The sequence below is a fragment of the Oreochromis niloticus genome, linkage group LG13, assembly GCF_001858045.2.
Source record: "Oreochromis niloticus isolate F11D_XX linkage group LG13, O_niloticus_UMD_NMBU, whole genome shotgun sequence".
Classification (NCBI taxonomy): domain Eukaryota; kingdom Metazoa; phylum Chordata; class Actinopteri; order Cichliformes; family Cichlidae; genus Oreochromis; species Oreochromis niloticus.
This window is the reverse complement of record NC_031978.2, coordinates 21,778,334-21,793,625: the sequence shown is the minus strand read 5'-3', so window position 1 is coordinate 21,793,625 and position 15,292 is coordinate 21,778,334. Positions and strand designations below refer to the sequence as shown.

The 15,292-nt window shown below is 40.9% G+C and overlaps 1 protein-coding gene across 1 annotated transcript; it reads right to left on the bottom strand.

Moving 5' to 3' along the window:
- Window positions 1-2,117: 2,117 nt before the first annotated feature.
- On the bottom strand, window positions 2,118-14,619 carry fbln7 (fibulin 7). The gene is given in 9 exon segments (XM_005474015.4): window positions 2,118-3,118; window positions 3,121-3,254; window positions 6,663-6,801; window positions 7,205-7,342; window positions 7,810-7,947; window positions 8,050-8,175; window positions 9,949-10,125; window positions 12,946-13,108; window positions 14,303-14,619. Coding segments are annotated over 9 exon segments (1,329 nt in total). The 5' UTR covers window positions 14,381-14,619; the 3' UTR covers window positions 2,118-2,882.
- Between the last annotated feature and the right edge of the window lie 673 nt (window positions 14,620-15,292).

Below are 15,292 nucleotides of genomic sequence, written 5' to 3'. Positions count from 1 at the left end.
TGCAAGGTGCCCTGGTGCTGTGGCTTAAAAAAAATCATCACTCCTTCCCCACAGTGCATAACAATTGGTATGAAGTGTTTGTGCTAAGCTGTTTCTGATACGACTTTGCAAACCTAAACTCTGCTGACATTTCCATTTAGAAAGAAGATACTTTCTCCTGTTAACTCTTTCAAATAAGCCATTTTGTTCAGTCTTTTTCTAATTGTACTGTCATGAAATTAAAGATTTAGCATGCTAACCGCGGACTGTAGAATCTGAGATGTAGCTCAGGGCTTGGGGTTTCTCAAATGTCTCTGATCAGTGCACAGTCTGACCTTAGGGTAAATATCCTGGGATGACCTCTCCTGTGAAGATTGGCTGCTGTCTTGGCACAGCTGAATGTGTTCTACTTGTGAGTGATGTTTCTCACTGTATAATGAAAGGCTTTGTTTGGAAATCGCCTTATAACCCTTTAAGATCTAGCTGATGTCTTCTCTCCTTGGCATCATGTTAACAAACACCTGAAGTTCCAGACCTGCAAACTGCCAAAACTGACATTTTAATGGAGGTGCTCACACTTGCTGATGATCAGTTAATCGAGTCTAGTTGATTTCCAGCACCTGGTTCTTTCTTACCTTCTTAATTCCTATTGGAACAGTAAGACTTTGTTTAATTTTTCATACACTGATCTGTGTTCTGGTGTATTTTTTGTTAAATAAATAATGACAGTGTAATATGTCATATTTTTCTGTAGTTCATGTGAGGTTGTTCATCTGAGAATGTACCTGCTAAGGACCAGTTTATTTTTATTATAACCTCATACGTAAAACCTTAGAATTGAAAGAGGGTATATTTTCTTTTTACCATTTACCAAATGAAAGCTGATGCAGTGACATTTCAGCTAACTTGTTAAAAAAAAAAAAAGTAGAGCAAAACACCTCCATGGACTGATCCACTATTAACATTTAATGTTTAATGTGCATTAAGCCATCCATCATTTACAGAGATGACTGCTAGTAAAGTGGTCATTGCGAGTACCAGACACAATTCAGTTCAATTAATTTTGTTTATATAGTGCCAAATCACAACAACAGATGCTTCAATGCACTTTGTATTGTAAGTTAAAGACCCTACAGTAATGCAGAGAAAACCCTAACATACAGATGACCCAAGTGCTTTGGCGACAGTGGGAAGGAAAAACGTCCTTTTATCAGGAAGAAACCTGCAGCAGAACGAGGCTCAGGGAGTGTCTGCCATCTGCTGGGAGGAAGAACCAAAGAGAACTAAAGTCAACCTTTTTTTTTTCCTGTGACTATATGAATGAACCCTCCATTCTGTCTTTGCCCCGGGACCGTCCCCTTCTGTACATTTTTGTTATTACTCTCCTGAAAATGGCTTGTAGGTCAGTGCTCTCCAGTTGTCTCTGGCAATATCCCTCTGCCGGAGAATGGATGAAACGTATAAACAGCCTCAAACAGCCTGAGCTCCACACTGAAACAAAGGCTGCAATGTAAGAGCTCCTGGTACATTACCAAAGGAAATTACGCCGGCTATTAAGGCGCGTTGTCATTTTCAGAGCAGTGCGTATCATTGAGGCATGTGTTTTGAGTCTCACTATCCACTCCTGCCTCAAAGCATGTAGCCTAGCTCTTTTTGGCCCCTTTTATTGCGATGTAAACCCCCTGGATGCAGACATAAGAGGAGGATAGGAGAAGTTAAGAGAACACATGTGGTAAGCATTAGTCTTTTTTGTTTTGCTTTTCCTTTATCAAATAGATGCACTGAGATGCATTTTGAAGATGTGACAGTTGCTGTTGCTTCTACTAAAGTCAAATAAAAACACTATGAGACTTCCTTTGTTTCTAAGACATGTTGGAAATACTTGTATGATGTGTACTGCCTGTGAACTTCTGCTCCAGGGGTTATGTTATTGAACACACATTCTTCTTCTCGAATCTTTCATCTCTTCATTCAGAAAGCGTTTTATAGCCATCCAAGCTTCATCTTTCAGCTATGTACGGTTTGCCTTTCAGTCATTAAAATTCCCTCACAATGGCTGTTGAATGAAAACAAGCACAATTGCAAGGCCATTTAAAAGCACTCTGCTCAGGATCAAGCGAGGTAGTCTTAACAAATACTGAAAAGTTGGACTGATTTTATTGCAGTTATGCAGAGGCAATTAAAATTCCAGATAAACTATGTATTACATTGGCAAGTTTGACAAATCATCATTGATTTGGAGTATAATGAGAATACCTCTGGGTAACATACAGGTTATGAGAAACAGAGGAAAACAGACCAGGTGCAGCACTGCAGCTACTGTTTAAAAATCTCCCTTAGTATTACAAAAGGTTCCCTAAACAAAGCAAGCTAGTAAAAAATACCCAATATACAGTATATGATTGAAGATAAACATGTGGCATACTGTTTCCTATATTGTAAAAAAAATAAAAAGCAACAATTATCGCCAATAAATTAGAGCCACGGGAGCACTAATGTCAAAAAGGGATTTATCATCAGTTAAGCAAAGGCAGTGCATTAAATCTGCGGCCTGAGCTACACAAACATTAACTATAGTGGCCATACAGAAAGCAACAGCAATGACAGCTATGGATCCCTCATTCTGCATTCATTCTGCTGTTATTTAGCTACATTTTATAAATGTAAATGCACTGAGCCAAGTATTGTCAATCATAGGCATACTGATACTATCTAAAGATGCAGCTACATTATAATTCTCCATTAATTCTTGGATTTATAAAATAGAGATTAAAAATCAGCTTTGTCGCCTTCTCACTCTTTTGGTAATTTGGGCTGTGACTGCTAATTCAGACAAACTGATTTTTGAAATAGGTTGAAGTAAACTTCCTACAGTTTTCAGTCTCTTTAGCTTCCTCCTTTGCTCAGAAATTGTAAGGTGAAACCAGAATGTGGACCCGGGCCACATGCTTGGCCTGAAAGGTGCGGTCGCTGTACTCGGACATGTCCACGTCAACGCTGATCTCCTGTGGCCCGCGCAGCTGCTGGACCAGTATCAGCTCACCAGTCTGTCTGTCTGAGCGCTGCATGACGAAGATGCTGCGCGAGTTTCCGCCCACTATGCCGAAGCGCAAGCTGTCCGGGCCGGCGCGGCCGGGGCGGCAGCGGTCGCCATGCGGAAAAGCGTGGCGGGAGTCTTCAGGTTGGAGGGCAGAGACAGGTAGTGAAAGGACACAGTCTTGGGGGCTAGGTGGCAGGAACGGCTGTCCATGGGGCAGGGGTTTCTCTCACACTGACTGCAGGAAGGAAATACAGTAAATATTAAGAATTACTGGGCAAAGTGCTGTGGAGAAGTGAAACACACACATACACATGCTCTTTATACTTTCCAAGAAGCCAGACTTTTCTGTAGTTTTTGTGTGCTTTTGTTATGTGGAGGAGTAGTTCTCAAGGTTTTCTAAAAGGCTTTCAATGTTTTTCTTTAGACATTAGCTGCATGCTTACTCCATTTAAGTCCAGTCCTTGTACCTGACCAAGCATAGAAAGGCTCGTAACTCCCAACTAAGTGTTGTGTCTACATATAACAGGCAACTTAGCAAAGAGACCATTTTAAATCTTTAGCTGCCCTGTCACCCTAGCAGCCTGTCACAAACCACATAACTTGATTCCACTTCTTTAGCTGCATCTCCAAAATATGCCAAAGATAACGCAGTCTGGCAGGCATAACGTAGTATTTTTGCACCAGCTAGGTGATTCCCAAAGAGCTGAAGTTTTGGCATATCTCAGCATGGTGTACGTAGTGTTCTTAAAAAATCTGAGGAAAATGGACAAGAAGGGACAGACCTTAAAAACCTAGATTTACAGTGTATGAAAGTTGGTTCCTTAAGAAATAGGAAAAAATCCAACAAAGACCTGACACGGGATCTGAGAAATGTATCTGGACTTTCAGTTTATTGGTATTAGTCAGTGACTGTAGAAAATATACAGTCATTGGTATCAGTGTAAGGATGGCTGACAAGAAGCCATTCTTAAGGAAGGGAAAGGGGGGAAAAGGCAAACGTATGCTTAATTACACAAAAACTGTGTTACAAATCTGTGGAAACGGGTCTTTTGGAGTGATGAATCCAAATTTGACAATGATTTAGCCCAAATCATCATGCATTTCAGCCAGCGATGTTGGAGATCTTGTTGGAGATATTGATGGAATTATGAGCGTGAAAAAATGATGGTCAGATTTATGATCCACCATGCAATACTATCTGTACATCATGTGCAGCAGCTTAATTTTTCAGCATGGCAATAACACCAAACACACTGCCAATTTAGGAAAAGAAAACCTGGATAGAAAAAAAAGTGAAGCATGGAGTCTTAGACTGGCCTCCCCCGAGCCTGGACCTTAATATTACTGACGCAGTGTGGAATCATTGTGACAGAAAATTTGAATGTTGTTCAAGAAGTCTGGAGAACTATTGCTGAAGACTACCTAAAGAAATGACAAGAAAGCTTATCTAAGAGAGTTCAGACTGTGTTGAAGAATAAAGCTGCGCATACCAAATATTGACTTTCAAGCTTATTCAAGCTGTATTTCCATGTTTGCTTGCACATGTCTCCAGAAATCCCTCCACCTATTTTCCCATTTTCCTACCAAAATATAAAGAAATGAAGGGTGGCAAAATATTTTTGCACTGTATTTTCCAACATTTTGTTATATTATCTAAAAATTTCCAGAAGCTGTCTTATCAGTTGTTGGAGCTATGAGTGTCTATTTCCCCTATTCATTGCGCTGTGGGACCTAACAACAATAATGTGGATTTAATATGAACGCTAACATCTGCACTTACACTGAATTCAATCTTTCATGAACTTAAAATGTGGTAAACATGAGCACGTAGAAAGGAACTGGGTCACAGCTACCCTCTCACTCGAATTTTTTCTTTTCTCTCTTGTTACAAGTATTTTCCTCAAACATTTCTCCTTCAGGTTTGCTGGCACCAGAGCACTATTTCACCACATTGATGGTTCAGTAGAAGCAAACAGAGCTTTGTTTCATGCACTTAAATGAAGCAGCTTGCTGATGGCTGGCAAATAAAACATATTGACATCCTACGTGGCTCCAAAGAAAAAGGGAAAAAAATGGTGCTGTTCTGCTGAGTATGCATTTTCTATGTCACAAGGGAATTCATCACTCGCAAAAAGTAGTACGTGGGAAAACAAGTGCATTATTACAGCAGTAAATCCTTTCACCAGATTATTGAAACCAGAGACAAGACATAAAAGATGGATGTTTCCAGGTCTGAAAAGTGAAATCCAGTGTGTGGAAGTGCATTAAACGTGCTTCTTTTTAATGGCCACCAGGGCGATGACTCATTTGGTTGCAAAGTAAGTAGGATTGCATGGTTTCAAATTAAAAGAATATACTACTCTTTTCATTTATTAACTCAGTAACCATTTTTCCTGATGGTCTCAATTACTATTTTCACATCTTATTTAATCCAGTCTTCTGGTTATTTGGGAAACTTTGGTCTCATTTAGAGTAAAATAAGTAAAACGTAATGGACACAACCCTTCCATATGAGTGTACAGTATCCTTCAGTACTCAGCCAGATCCACCCTTAGAATTTAAAGCCCTTAAGATCGGCTTTACTAAATGGGGCAAAATAGCATCTGATGCAATCCCCAAATAGCGCTCATAGGTGTGGTTAGTTTTAGGGGTGATCTACAAAAGTTGCCCTGTTCTCTAAACACACTCAGTACATTTCAATATTGAAAAATAAGTGCAAGAAATAAGACACAATTTTTTGTGTTAAATATCAGCCCAATTAGGAGTAAATTATGCATCACAAAAGTTAGAAAATCAGTTTGTGCACCTGATTTAAATATTCTCCTTCCTATTTTTTGCACATTGAGAAAGGAACTCCGAGAAATTTATATGCAAAAGGGGCGCTACAAAAATCTCTGAGTTCCTAGCCCTTTACATGGAACCCTGTCACTGCGCTCTCTTTGTAAATACGGAGAGTTTTTTTTTTTTATGCCAAAACCTAACAGGTTAGTAAATCTGTCCCTGAAAGTCCATATTCCACAGACTAGCATCACAGTGGCTATGTGCTTCTTCTCTATACAGTCTATGGGTAAAACTGAGTGAATGCATCCAGATGTTTCGCTCACTGGGACTACAGCAAGTACAGAAAGTCAAAGTTGGACCAGGAGGTTGGCTGGTAAACTGTGAACAGGCTTCGTATCCGTCTCACGGGCAGCCTTTAATTCATGTTCCAAAACTGTTTTTTAACTTGGCTGTTAGTGATGTGTCTGTGTTGCCAGACCTCAACAGTTACCATAGAAATGTAATGTTATTTCTACCAATGGCAAACAGGTCCTGGACTGTATTAAACTCAGACGCTGTAAGGCATTTCTCAAGCGTAGTTGTCAATAACAGACCTTTTTTTTAAAGGATGTGTATTTTGACATCCTGCTGTGTATGCACAGCTACTGACACACCTAAACAAAGCTACACAAAAGTTTACTTTTCCTATTCTTCCTGTTCAAAAGCCCATAGTGCTCAACAGTTGGGTCTGATTTAGTACGCAAGGAGTCATTTGAAAGATGGCTGTTCTCACTAAAATGTGACAGATGTTTTTTGTTCTTTTTAACTAGTCACTGAAAAAACAAAGAAGACTAGTGGTTCACATTAGGATGCATCTACTTACAAGGCAGATGTCTTGACGTAGCTGATGTCGCCGTGAGAGTGGGGGCACTCTGGATTGACGCACTGAAAGCCTCCTCCCATGTTGATACAAGTTGTCCCTCGGCTACAGTTGTGCTGTTGGCTTAAACATTCATCCACATCTGGAAGCCAAAACAGCAAAGGCATGTAAAAATGAGAAGCAGGGAGAGAAGCTTGCCAGGCCGACACCCTGCTTCCTGGTTACCACGGTGTGAGCAGGGGGTGCTCTGCTATTTATTGGGGTTTTTTTTTTGTTCTTTTAAAGTTTGACTACCAGAAATGTCCTAAATATCCCTTCTACTGGGAAGTGGTGAGGTCATTCATTCCTCTGGAAAGCACGGTTACCTTCAGGGGTAACAATAAAAGTAGCAAAGCTGACAAACAATTCTACAGAAAAACTAAAATCTCTGCTGCTCCGTATCCTTCTAAATCACAGGTATTCTTATCTGAGCTACTTATCCAGTGAGATCTGCAGCCTGGGCCCTGTGAATAAGCCTTTGTCCTGCGTTCCCCCTTGTCACTCACCCTCGCAGCTCCGCCCATCTGGAAGCAACTTGTAACCGCTGGGGCAAGCGCAGTGGTACGAGCCCGGGACATTCACACACTCGTGGACGCACAGTTTCCCTCCTTGGTCCAGCCGGTACACTTCACACTCATTTACATCTGTCAATAAACAGAAAATAAATGCATGTACACACTGACTTTAAAACATGCATCAGATAACAAGGTCAAAGAAGTGTGTCTGCAAAAGTAACTCAGATGGGAGGATCTATTTGGAACATAGGTAACAGTATATTTGATATGGCTCGATGAGGGTAACTAACACCTAAAGAGATGCTAATCAGCTCGTGACCTCTCAAGAGGATTATTTTGTTTGTCACAGACTGGCTCTACAGATTACTCTCATTTGCAACTGTATTAATCACCAGAGGAGTGAAGGATTCGGGTACTTTGGGGTATTTTCACCAGTAAATTCCATATAACATCTGTTTATGCCCCCCGGAGATATCGTAGAGCAGGTCAGCAGCTCAAGGGAACGGCTCTGCGGCTGACCTTACCTCCCTGTGAGGTGGAGAAAAGGAGAATTTCCCAACAGGGATCAATTAAGGTAGCACATAATTACAGCTCACCCTGACAGATACTATTGTCAGAGGTGCCACTCATGTGAAATCCCGCATCGCAGCTGCAGTGCTGGGCTTGGTTCACTTGGGCACAGCGAGGTCTCCGGCTGAACGCTGGATCATTCATGACACTCCACTCGGGGGGTGCTGCGATAGGAAAAAATAAATTATGAAATGATTGAAATTATGAAAGTGACATGCTAACACAAACAAACCAAGGGACTCAGACATTCCTTCCGTGGTACTGACCTGTCTGCGTTTGGTGCTGGCAGTGGGAGCCACTCCAGTTTTGGAGGCAAGTGCATTTGTACTGGTTGACCCCTTCCACACAGGTACCTCCATTCTGGCAGGGATTACTTGCACATTCACTTACATCTGTGGATATAGAAGAGTATTAAATTAACTACAGTCAACGTGTTGAGAAATGTGCAACATCTTCACTAGCCTCTGATCATTTTCAGGGAGAAAATCCTTTACAAATGTTTCTGTGGCTCCATCGAAACATGCCCAAACTGGTACTGCTGCGAATGCCACTGATTGTGAGTAAAACTATGTTAGTGTCAGGAATGGCCAATAATATGAAAATCAAGGGGAGTGATTGGAGTTTGTCCCAGTTGTCAAAGAACATGAGATCAGGTACTGTACACCCTGGACAGGAAATCATTCTCTTACAAGGCTAACATAGAGAAACACCAATTAAGATTGGCCAATTTTGAACTTAACATGCTTGTGTCTGCATAGAAGCTGGAGTACCCAGAGAGAAACTATGCAGGCACAGCGAGAACTCCAAACTCTGGTGGATGAAACCCAGAGTATGAGATGGTGCTAACCCCTGCACCACTGTGCACCCCGAGCTAAAAGCTGAGGATGCTTCAAAAACTTCCCAGCAGTTTGAATGTAGTCTTGAACCTGTATGATGTCAAAACAAGTGGATACATTACTCCGACTCGGCATGATGTCAATAAAGTAATAAATACTAAAGGATATCGTGCATACATTTGACAGAGAAAGCAGGATGGCATTGATTGTGGCGTTGTGACAGCACCGCAATTTGCTCTGTCTCTTAAAATTAGGACACAAGTGGAAGAATGGCATGTTGTGCCTTATGAAGTCTAGTTGGCTCAGAGAGCTTTACAGATGTACAAATTTTAAAGCAGATTGTGCTCTTTGAACCTCAGCACCGAGGCCACAGTATACAGGATAACAACCAGTTCCTCTAATTTTTATTTGGCTTGCCCAGGAGCCACCACAGGACCATAACATGAAAAGGCCCACTGTACCGTGCTAGATATTTTTAAACTCTTCTTAACTTTAAAGACTTTCAAACTCTATCAAGATCACTTTTTTGGTATGAGTATTTTTAGCCATCAAATACGCTGCACTGAAAAGCACGAACTGGGATAATACTGTGCAGAGTCGGGCACTCTTGTGTTGTTTTAACCATGAATGTCAATAAACGTACGCACATGTTCAAATGTGCCACTTGGAATTTCTGGAAGAGAGCCACTGGTGCAGGCTGAAAGGGCTATCAAGAGCATGCTTGGCATACTTCTGCGCAATCAGACCATAGTGTGGGTATAATGACTGGACTTAACCTGGTGCAGTGGGGCTACGGTCGAAGAACTGAGGAAACATGAGCGATTGGTGGGGGTGTCAACTTACAGTAGCCACACCAGTGCTGTCTGGCAATGATGGGTAGAAGCCTGCGGGGAAATGGACCCACAGTGGAATGTAGTACAGGTGTTTTTCTGTGTTCAGAGACATTTAATGCCATTTTAACGAGCGCTTCATTCAGCATGCCGAGGAGCTCCACACTGAAGAATGGCTCTTTTCTTTGCCTGTTATCTATGTGTACGAGGAACTCCATTGTGCTGTTTGCTTTCTGAGCCGATGTCTTTTTCAGCCAGTCATTCATACAATGCTAAGACAAGGTCACCCTAAATAGATTTTTGTGGAGATTTTTGCTCAACAATGAATAACAAAGCAAATAAAACACAAACGGAAACTGATGTTTTTATATGGAAGAAAGATAAAAATATCCTTTAGCTGAACCAAGATGGCATTCTGCACCTGAAACTGGTCTAACTGGGAATTTGTGGGTAGAAATATCTTCTAATCTTAAAAGTCTATAGTGAAAGTGAAGCTCACCTTTACAGGTTACGTCGGCGCCGGTCCAGGTGCCATTTTCCCGGCAAACTCGCGTCGCAGAGCCCACAAGGCTGTAGCCCGGGGAACAAGTGAAATGGACCTCGTGCCCAACAAAATACTTTGACCCGAACTTGGTTCCATGAGCAGGGGCTTCCAGGGAGGGGCAGGTGGTGGGTGCTGTGGGAGAAAGAAAAAGGGAACAAGAGGAAGGCTGGTCACATGTGGAATAAGCCTTCCAACATCCTCTGGCATTCTCTGCCTGAGGATATACACGTGTCTCTGGGCAGTGCAGAAACTTCATGGGAAAAGATTGTTCAATGCCTCATTTACAGTCATCGGGCAAAGGAACAGCCATTTTTATGAGTCAGAAGTGTACCAGCACTCAGATGTTATGCTATGTATTGTGCTCTGGAAGGTATGATGTGTAATACCCTAATAGTATATAATTACATTACATAATCGTAGGAATGGATTACATTTTTAACTTTCATGAGATTTATGTTCTTCTTAAAACTTGAGGAATTGTGGGAAAAGTGTTTCCTTTTCTTTTTGTTCCTAAACTGAAAACATTTCAGTTTCTAAGTCACACTTGGCCAGACTGAGTTGTGTACAGCTAATGATTGTATTATTACAACAGCCAGTTTTTCCCTCCCATTGTGCTGTTATCTGATCAGTTTCTGTGTGATACAGCACGTTGACATTTTTTGGTTTTATCTCAGTCTAAGCATTTAAAGCTGGTGTTGTGATATTCCTTCCTTACTTTTTTATTTTGCTGAGCCTTTACTGCTGCAAATGCAAAACAGCTTCTTTCTGTCCTGCCAAGTATTCTTCACAGAGCTATGAACTGCGCTGGTCCATCACTAGCAAATTGGTGTCAGTGTCTGTTGCCAAATAACACAATTCCACAAATCCACTTCCCCTGTCAAGTACCCAGTGCTGTAACTGAGATGGCCTTGAAGTGCTGGATGAAAAGTATAATTCCATAATACAAGAAAGTATGTCTGGCTCTCCACTGTCACTCACTCAAGAGGAAAAATCAAGTTAAAAAAAAACAAACTTTCTAAAATGTTTTAAATTTGATACTCTGGAATTTTCTCCTGACTTTAACATAAAAGTACGAATTATAAACAAAAAAAAATACAACAACAGCAGTCATATCATGCATGCATATGAAACTTTATACAGCATGACATGCAAATGAAAGGACTTTAGTGGCATTACAGGATAAATGCTGCCCTACTTATAGTAACCAACCACATACTGTACTCTGTGTTTAAGTGGCTGGTGGGGCACTTGGACATCTTTCCTGTGGTTTCAACAGTCTTTTATCAGGTATGTTAACTTTGAAGCATAATAGATGTGTAATAGTTGGTAAAAAAAAAAAAGAAAAAAAAGAAAAATAAAGAAACGCAAGTTTTATTAAATCTGTTTTCAGTTTGATTTTAATCAGTTTCTAAGTACATAATTTTAATATCTGGCTCCTGATTTTAGTCAGTGTTGAGACTGGTAATTTGTTTACTGAAGACAAACTTATATGTCTCAGATTTGGTTCAGTCTACTTCATTTACAAGTAATTCCTCAACAACAGATATGAACACTTGCAATCCATGTACAGATGGCACTGCCTGCAGCATGTCCAAAGGAGGCCGTCAGGTGAAAAAGGAAGGTTTCACAGGACTGTGAAGCCCTATGAAAAACTATGTACACCATTACTGCTACCATGGGAATTAAGAGGGTATTTGATCAGCCAATCCACCATGTGTGACCACCTCTATAAAAGCAGAAGTTTTGGCAGTTCGCTGGTTTGGACCATTCAGCTATGTGTTAATACAATTCCACAATCTTTCCAAGATTGAACATGCCAACAAACCCTTAGGTCAGACTGTGTAATGCTGAGAGAAACTGCAGAAAACCCAAGAGCTACAACTCAGAAATTGGTTAGGATGTTTAGGAACAACCCACCAAGGCCCTGCCATGAACTGAAAACAACTGGAACACCAGCATCAGTGTCCACAGCGAAGCCAGTTTATACTGCTGCGGAATGAGACGTGCCGACCAACAAAGAAACCCCTGCTGCACAATTGACACATTCTCAAACTCAAGTGAAGTTTGTAGCTGCCCACATGGACAAAACAAATGCCTTCTGGAGAAACGCTTTATGGTCCAACGAGACAAAGATTGAACTATTTGGCCACAATGACAATAAGTGTGTTTGAAGGAGTAAGGTTGAGGCTTTCAAAACTGAGAACACTGTAACAACTGTTAAGCATGGTGGTGGTAGCATCAGGCTTTGGGCCTGTTTTGGTGCCAGTGGTACTGGTACATGTTAATGGAGAAGGAGGAATACCTCTAAATTCCTCAACTTCATCTCAAATTAACAGCTATCAGCTGGAAACTTGGACAGAATTAGGTGTTCCCAAACCAATGACCCTAAACACATCAAAATTGGGTTTGAAATGGATAGCAGGCTAACATTAAGCCTCTGCAATGTCCTTTTCAAGTTCTGACCTCAACCTTATTGAAAATTTGTGGACTGTGTTTAAAAATTGGGTCCATGCCAGGAAACCAACCAGTTTAAATTAGCTGTACCACTTCTGCCAAGAAGAGTGGTCAAATATCCAGCCAGAATAATTCCAGAAGCTGGTCATCAAAAGCATCTGGTTGTGGTGCAATTCGCTAAGGGACAGTTAAAAGAATATTAGTGGGTATGTATTTATACATATTTTTTTATTTATATTTAATTTTTGTTTATAATAGAGCAAAAAAAACCACATTTGTAATTACAAATATGGTTGGTTAAATTCCACTTAACTACTCCAATAAGAGGTCCCTGCATTGCCATGTCCACCTGATTCACTTGACTTTAGCCGAGCCATTGTTAATTTATGGTGCTTTTCTCTTCTATAACAAGTCAAAATGTCTAAAAAGATGAAAGCGACAATAGTTATGATGATGACTCTGCTAATTTTGATAGCACTGTTCCTGTTTATCACTCACCAGACGACTGGTCTGCTTGAGGTAACTTGGAGACAGAGTTCTGAAGCGCTGCCAGCTTAGACTTCATGATCCTGAGCCCCTCGTTAAACCGCATCTCCTGGCCTTTCAGAAACTTCTCCATCTGACGAAGCACCCCAACCACCTGGTGCTTATCCATGCATGTCTGTTAATAACGAATGAAGACTGTGAGCAGAATAAAGACTCCTGGAAAAACATTTCGAAATCCAATGACTTGCCAGCAAAAACTGAGCGCAGGATGAAAGGTTACTTCAGTTTAATGGTTATAAAACGTAATACCTGAGTGATGAATAAACATTATTGTGCAGCTGTGGAGAATGAAGTAATTTAGATTAAACCCATGTTATTGGTGGACAAACAGTTATTATAGTCAGAAAGCATTTTCACTGATACTAAAATATGTTATGGAACACTATGAAAACATTTATTTGAGATATTTTTACCAAACCCAATGATAAGCGCCAAACTATAATTTATTTCACCCAAAACTATTGCTTTCTACTAGAATATATTCACTTATACCTCACAGCACTCTCCCTCACCCCTTTTCACTCTTATACCACAACTCTAGGGAAAGACACAGCTGGGCTAAAGCTGTGTGGCAGATGTCAGTGGGACCTAAGTCCAAAATGCTGTTCCTCTGTATATTTTGCATGGCGGTAGGAAGGCACATGCTCATTGGATAATCCCGAATGGGCAGACTCAAAATAGCATGGGTGCTACAGGCAGTCACTTTGGAGGGAACACTTGTCAAGCCATTACAAAGTTCCCCACAGAAAGTGCCGCTAATCCTTTCAGGAGGGTTTATTAATCACATGCTTACATTGGAACATCTCTGGGCAGCATACCTTAAATTCCTGCACTGGAATTCACAGGGCTTCGTACAATAACAACAAGGTTCAATACATTGAAATGCATGGTGTACAGAGCTCGGACCTGTGCAGCATTAAGACTGGCCCCTGCTCTGTTATGTGCCTCAGGCAGAAAACAGGGGAAATGCCACCAGCTGACAAGACATGAGAAGATTCAACTGATTTTTTTTTTCAATTAAAAAAACACGAAGTAGATTTAATATTACACTAAAATACACGGTGGTCGAAAACCTTCCAACCCACGTTTCTCACGCACAAACTAATAAGGAAAAAAAAGAAAACAACAACAACATTTTGATGTCATTGTATACACAGTTAAATTAGATTCTAATCATTTTGTTTCTGAAAGATTTATGAACATTTCTAACGCATTCAATGAAATTTTGCGATGGGATTATTGACCCAGTTTTCTCAGGCATAGAATTCTCAGCAAACTTCTGGACGCGCGTAAAGTAAATTGCTCCTACCTGAACGGTGCCATGACCACTGTGGATGGCTGTCAAACATAGCAAAAGCAAACACCTGCATCGGAAAGACAGTGCCATCTCAGAAACTGCAGCCAAGTTAACAGGCTACCGTTTCCTATTGCTGTTCTCAGATATTTAACAGGCTTCCTTTTAAGCGATTGGATGCCCCCAGAATAGTGGAGAAGTTCCGTCTGCTCGTTTGAAGAGTGTGGAAGATGCTCATCAGGTGCCTGAGACAGAGACGCGCCCGCGTCTCTATATCTGGACTCTTGGAAAGTTTCGCCTCTGAGCTCTGCACGCCACCTAGGCTTCCTGCAGCAGGAATCCCTCCCACCGAGACACATCCAAACACTTTTCTTTCTTTACCTCTCTCATCCCATCATACAACATTATCTATGCATTTGGCAAATTGCACGATTATAGTTAGACTTTTATAGTTAGTTATAGCGTCGTAAAGATTATTTTTCCAACCTAATAATGAATGGCCTTTGACGAACCCATTAGAAATATTCTGTTAATGGAAGTATTATTCTGAAAATATCTGCATTATTAGGTTAATATTTTTACTTAACGTGCGATTTTTCCACTCTTTTTATGAGTTTGCTGGCGATAATAACCGGACGCACAGTATGTTTACTGGCTCGCATCTCTACGAGCAAACTCTTTAGTCTTTACGGGTCGATTTGTAGAGTTAAAGCGACATCTGCTGGTTGATGACGGGACTGCACACGCGCGTGAAGTCCCACTACGCGAGCCCGTTCGCGTTAAAAAAAAATATTAAACGACACAAGAAATGCGTTTGTGCTCATAAATCGACAAATGTTTATCTTCAGGTGTTTTAATTTTGTTAATCAGCGTAAGGTATGATGGTTATAAGTGCATAACACACGCGACAGCAGGGAAAACAAAGGGAAAAGCGAAGTGCGATATGCATTTCATTGTTGCAGATGTTGAAAGTGACCGACACTGCGTTCAACCAATAAGAACGGC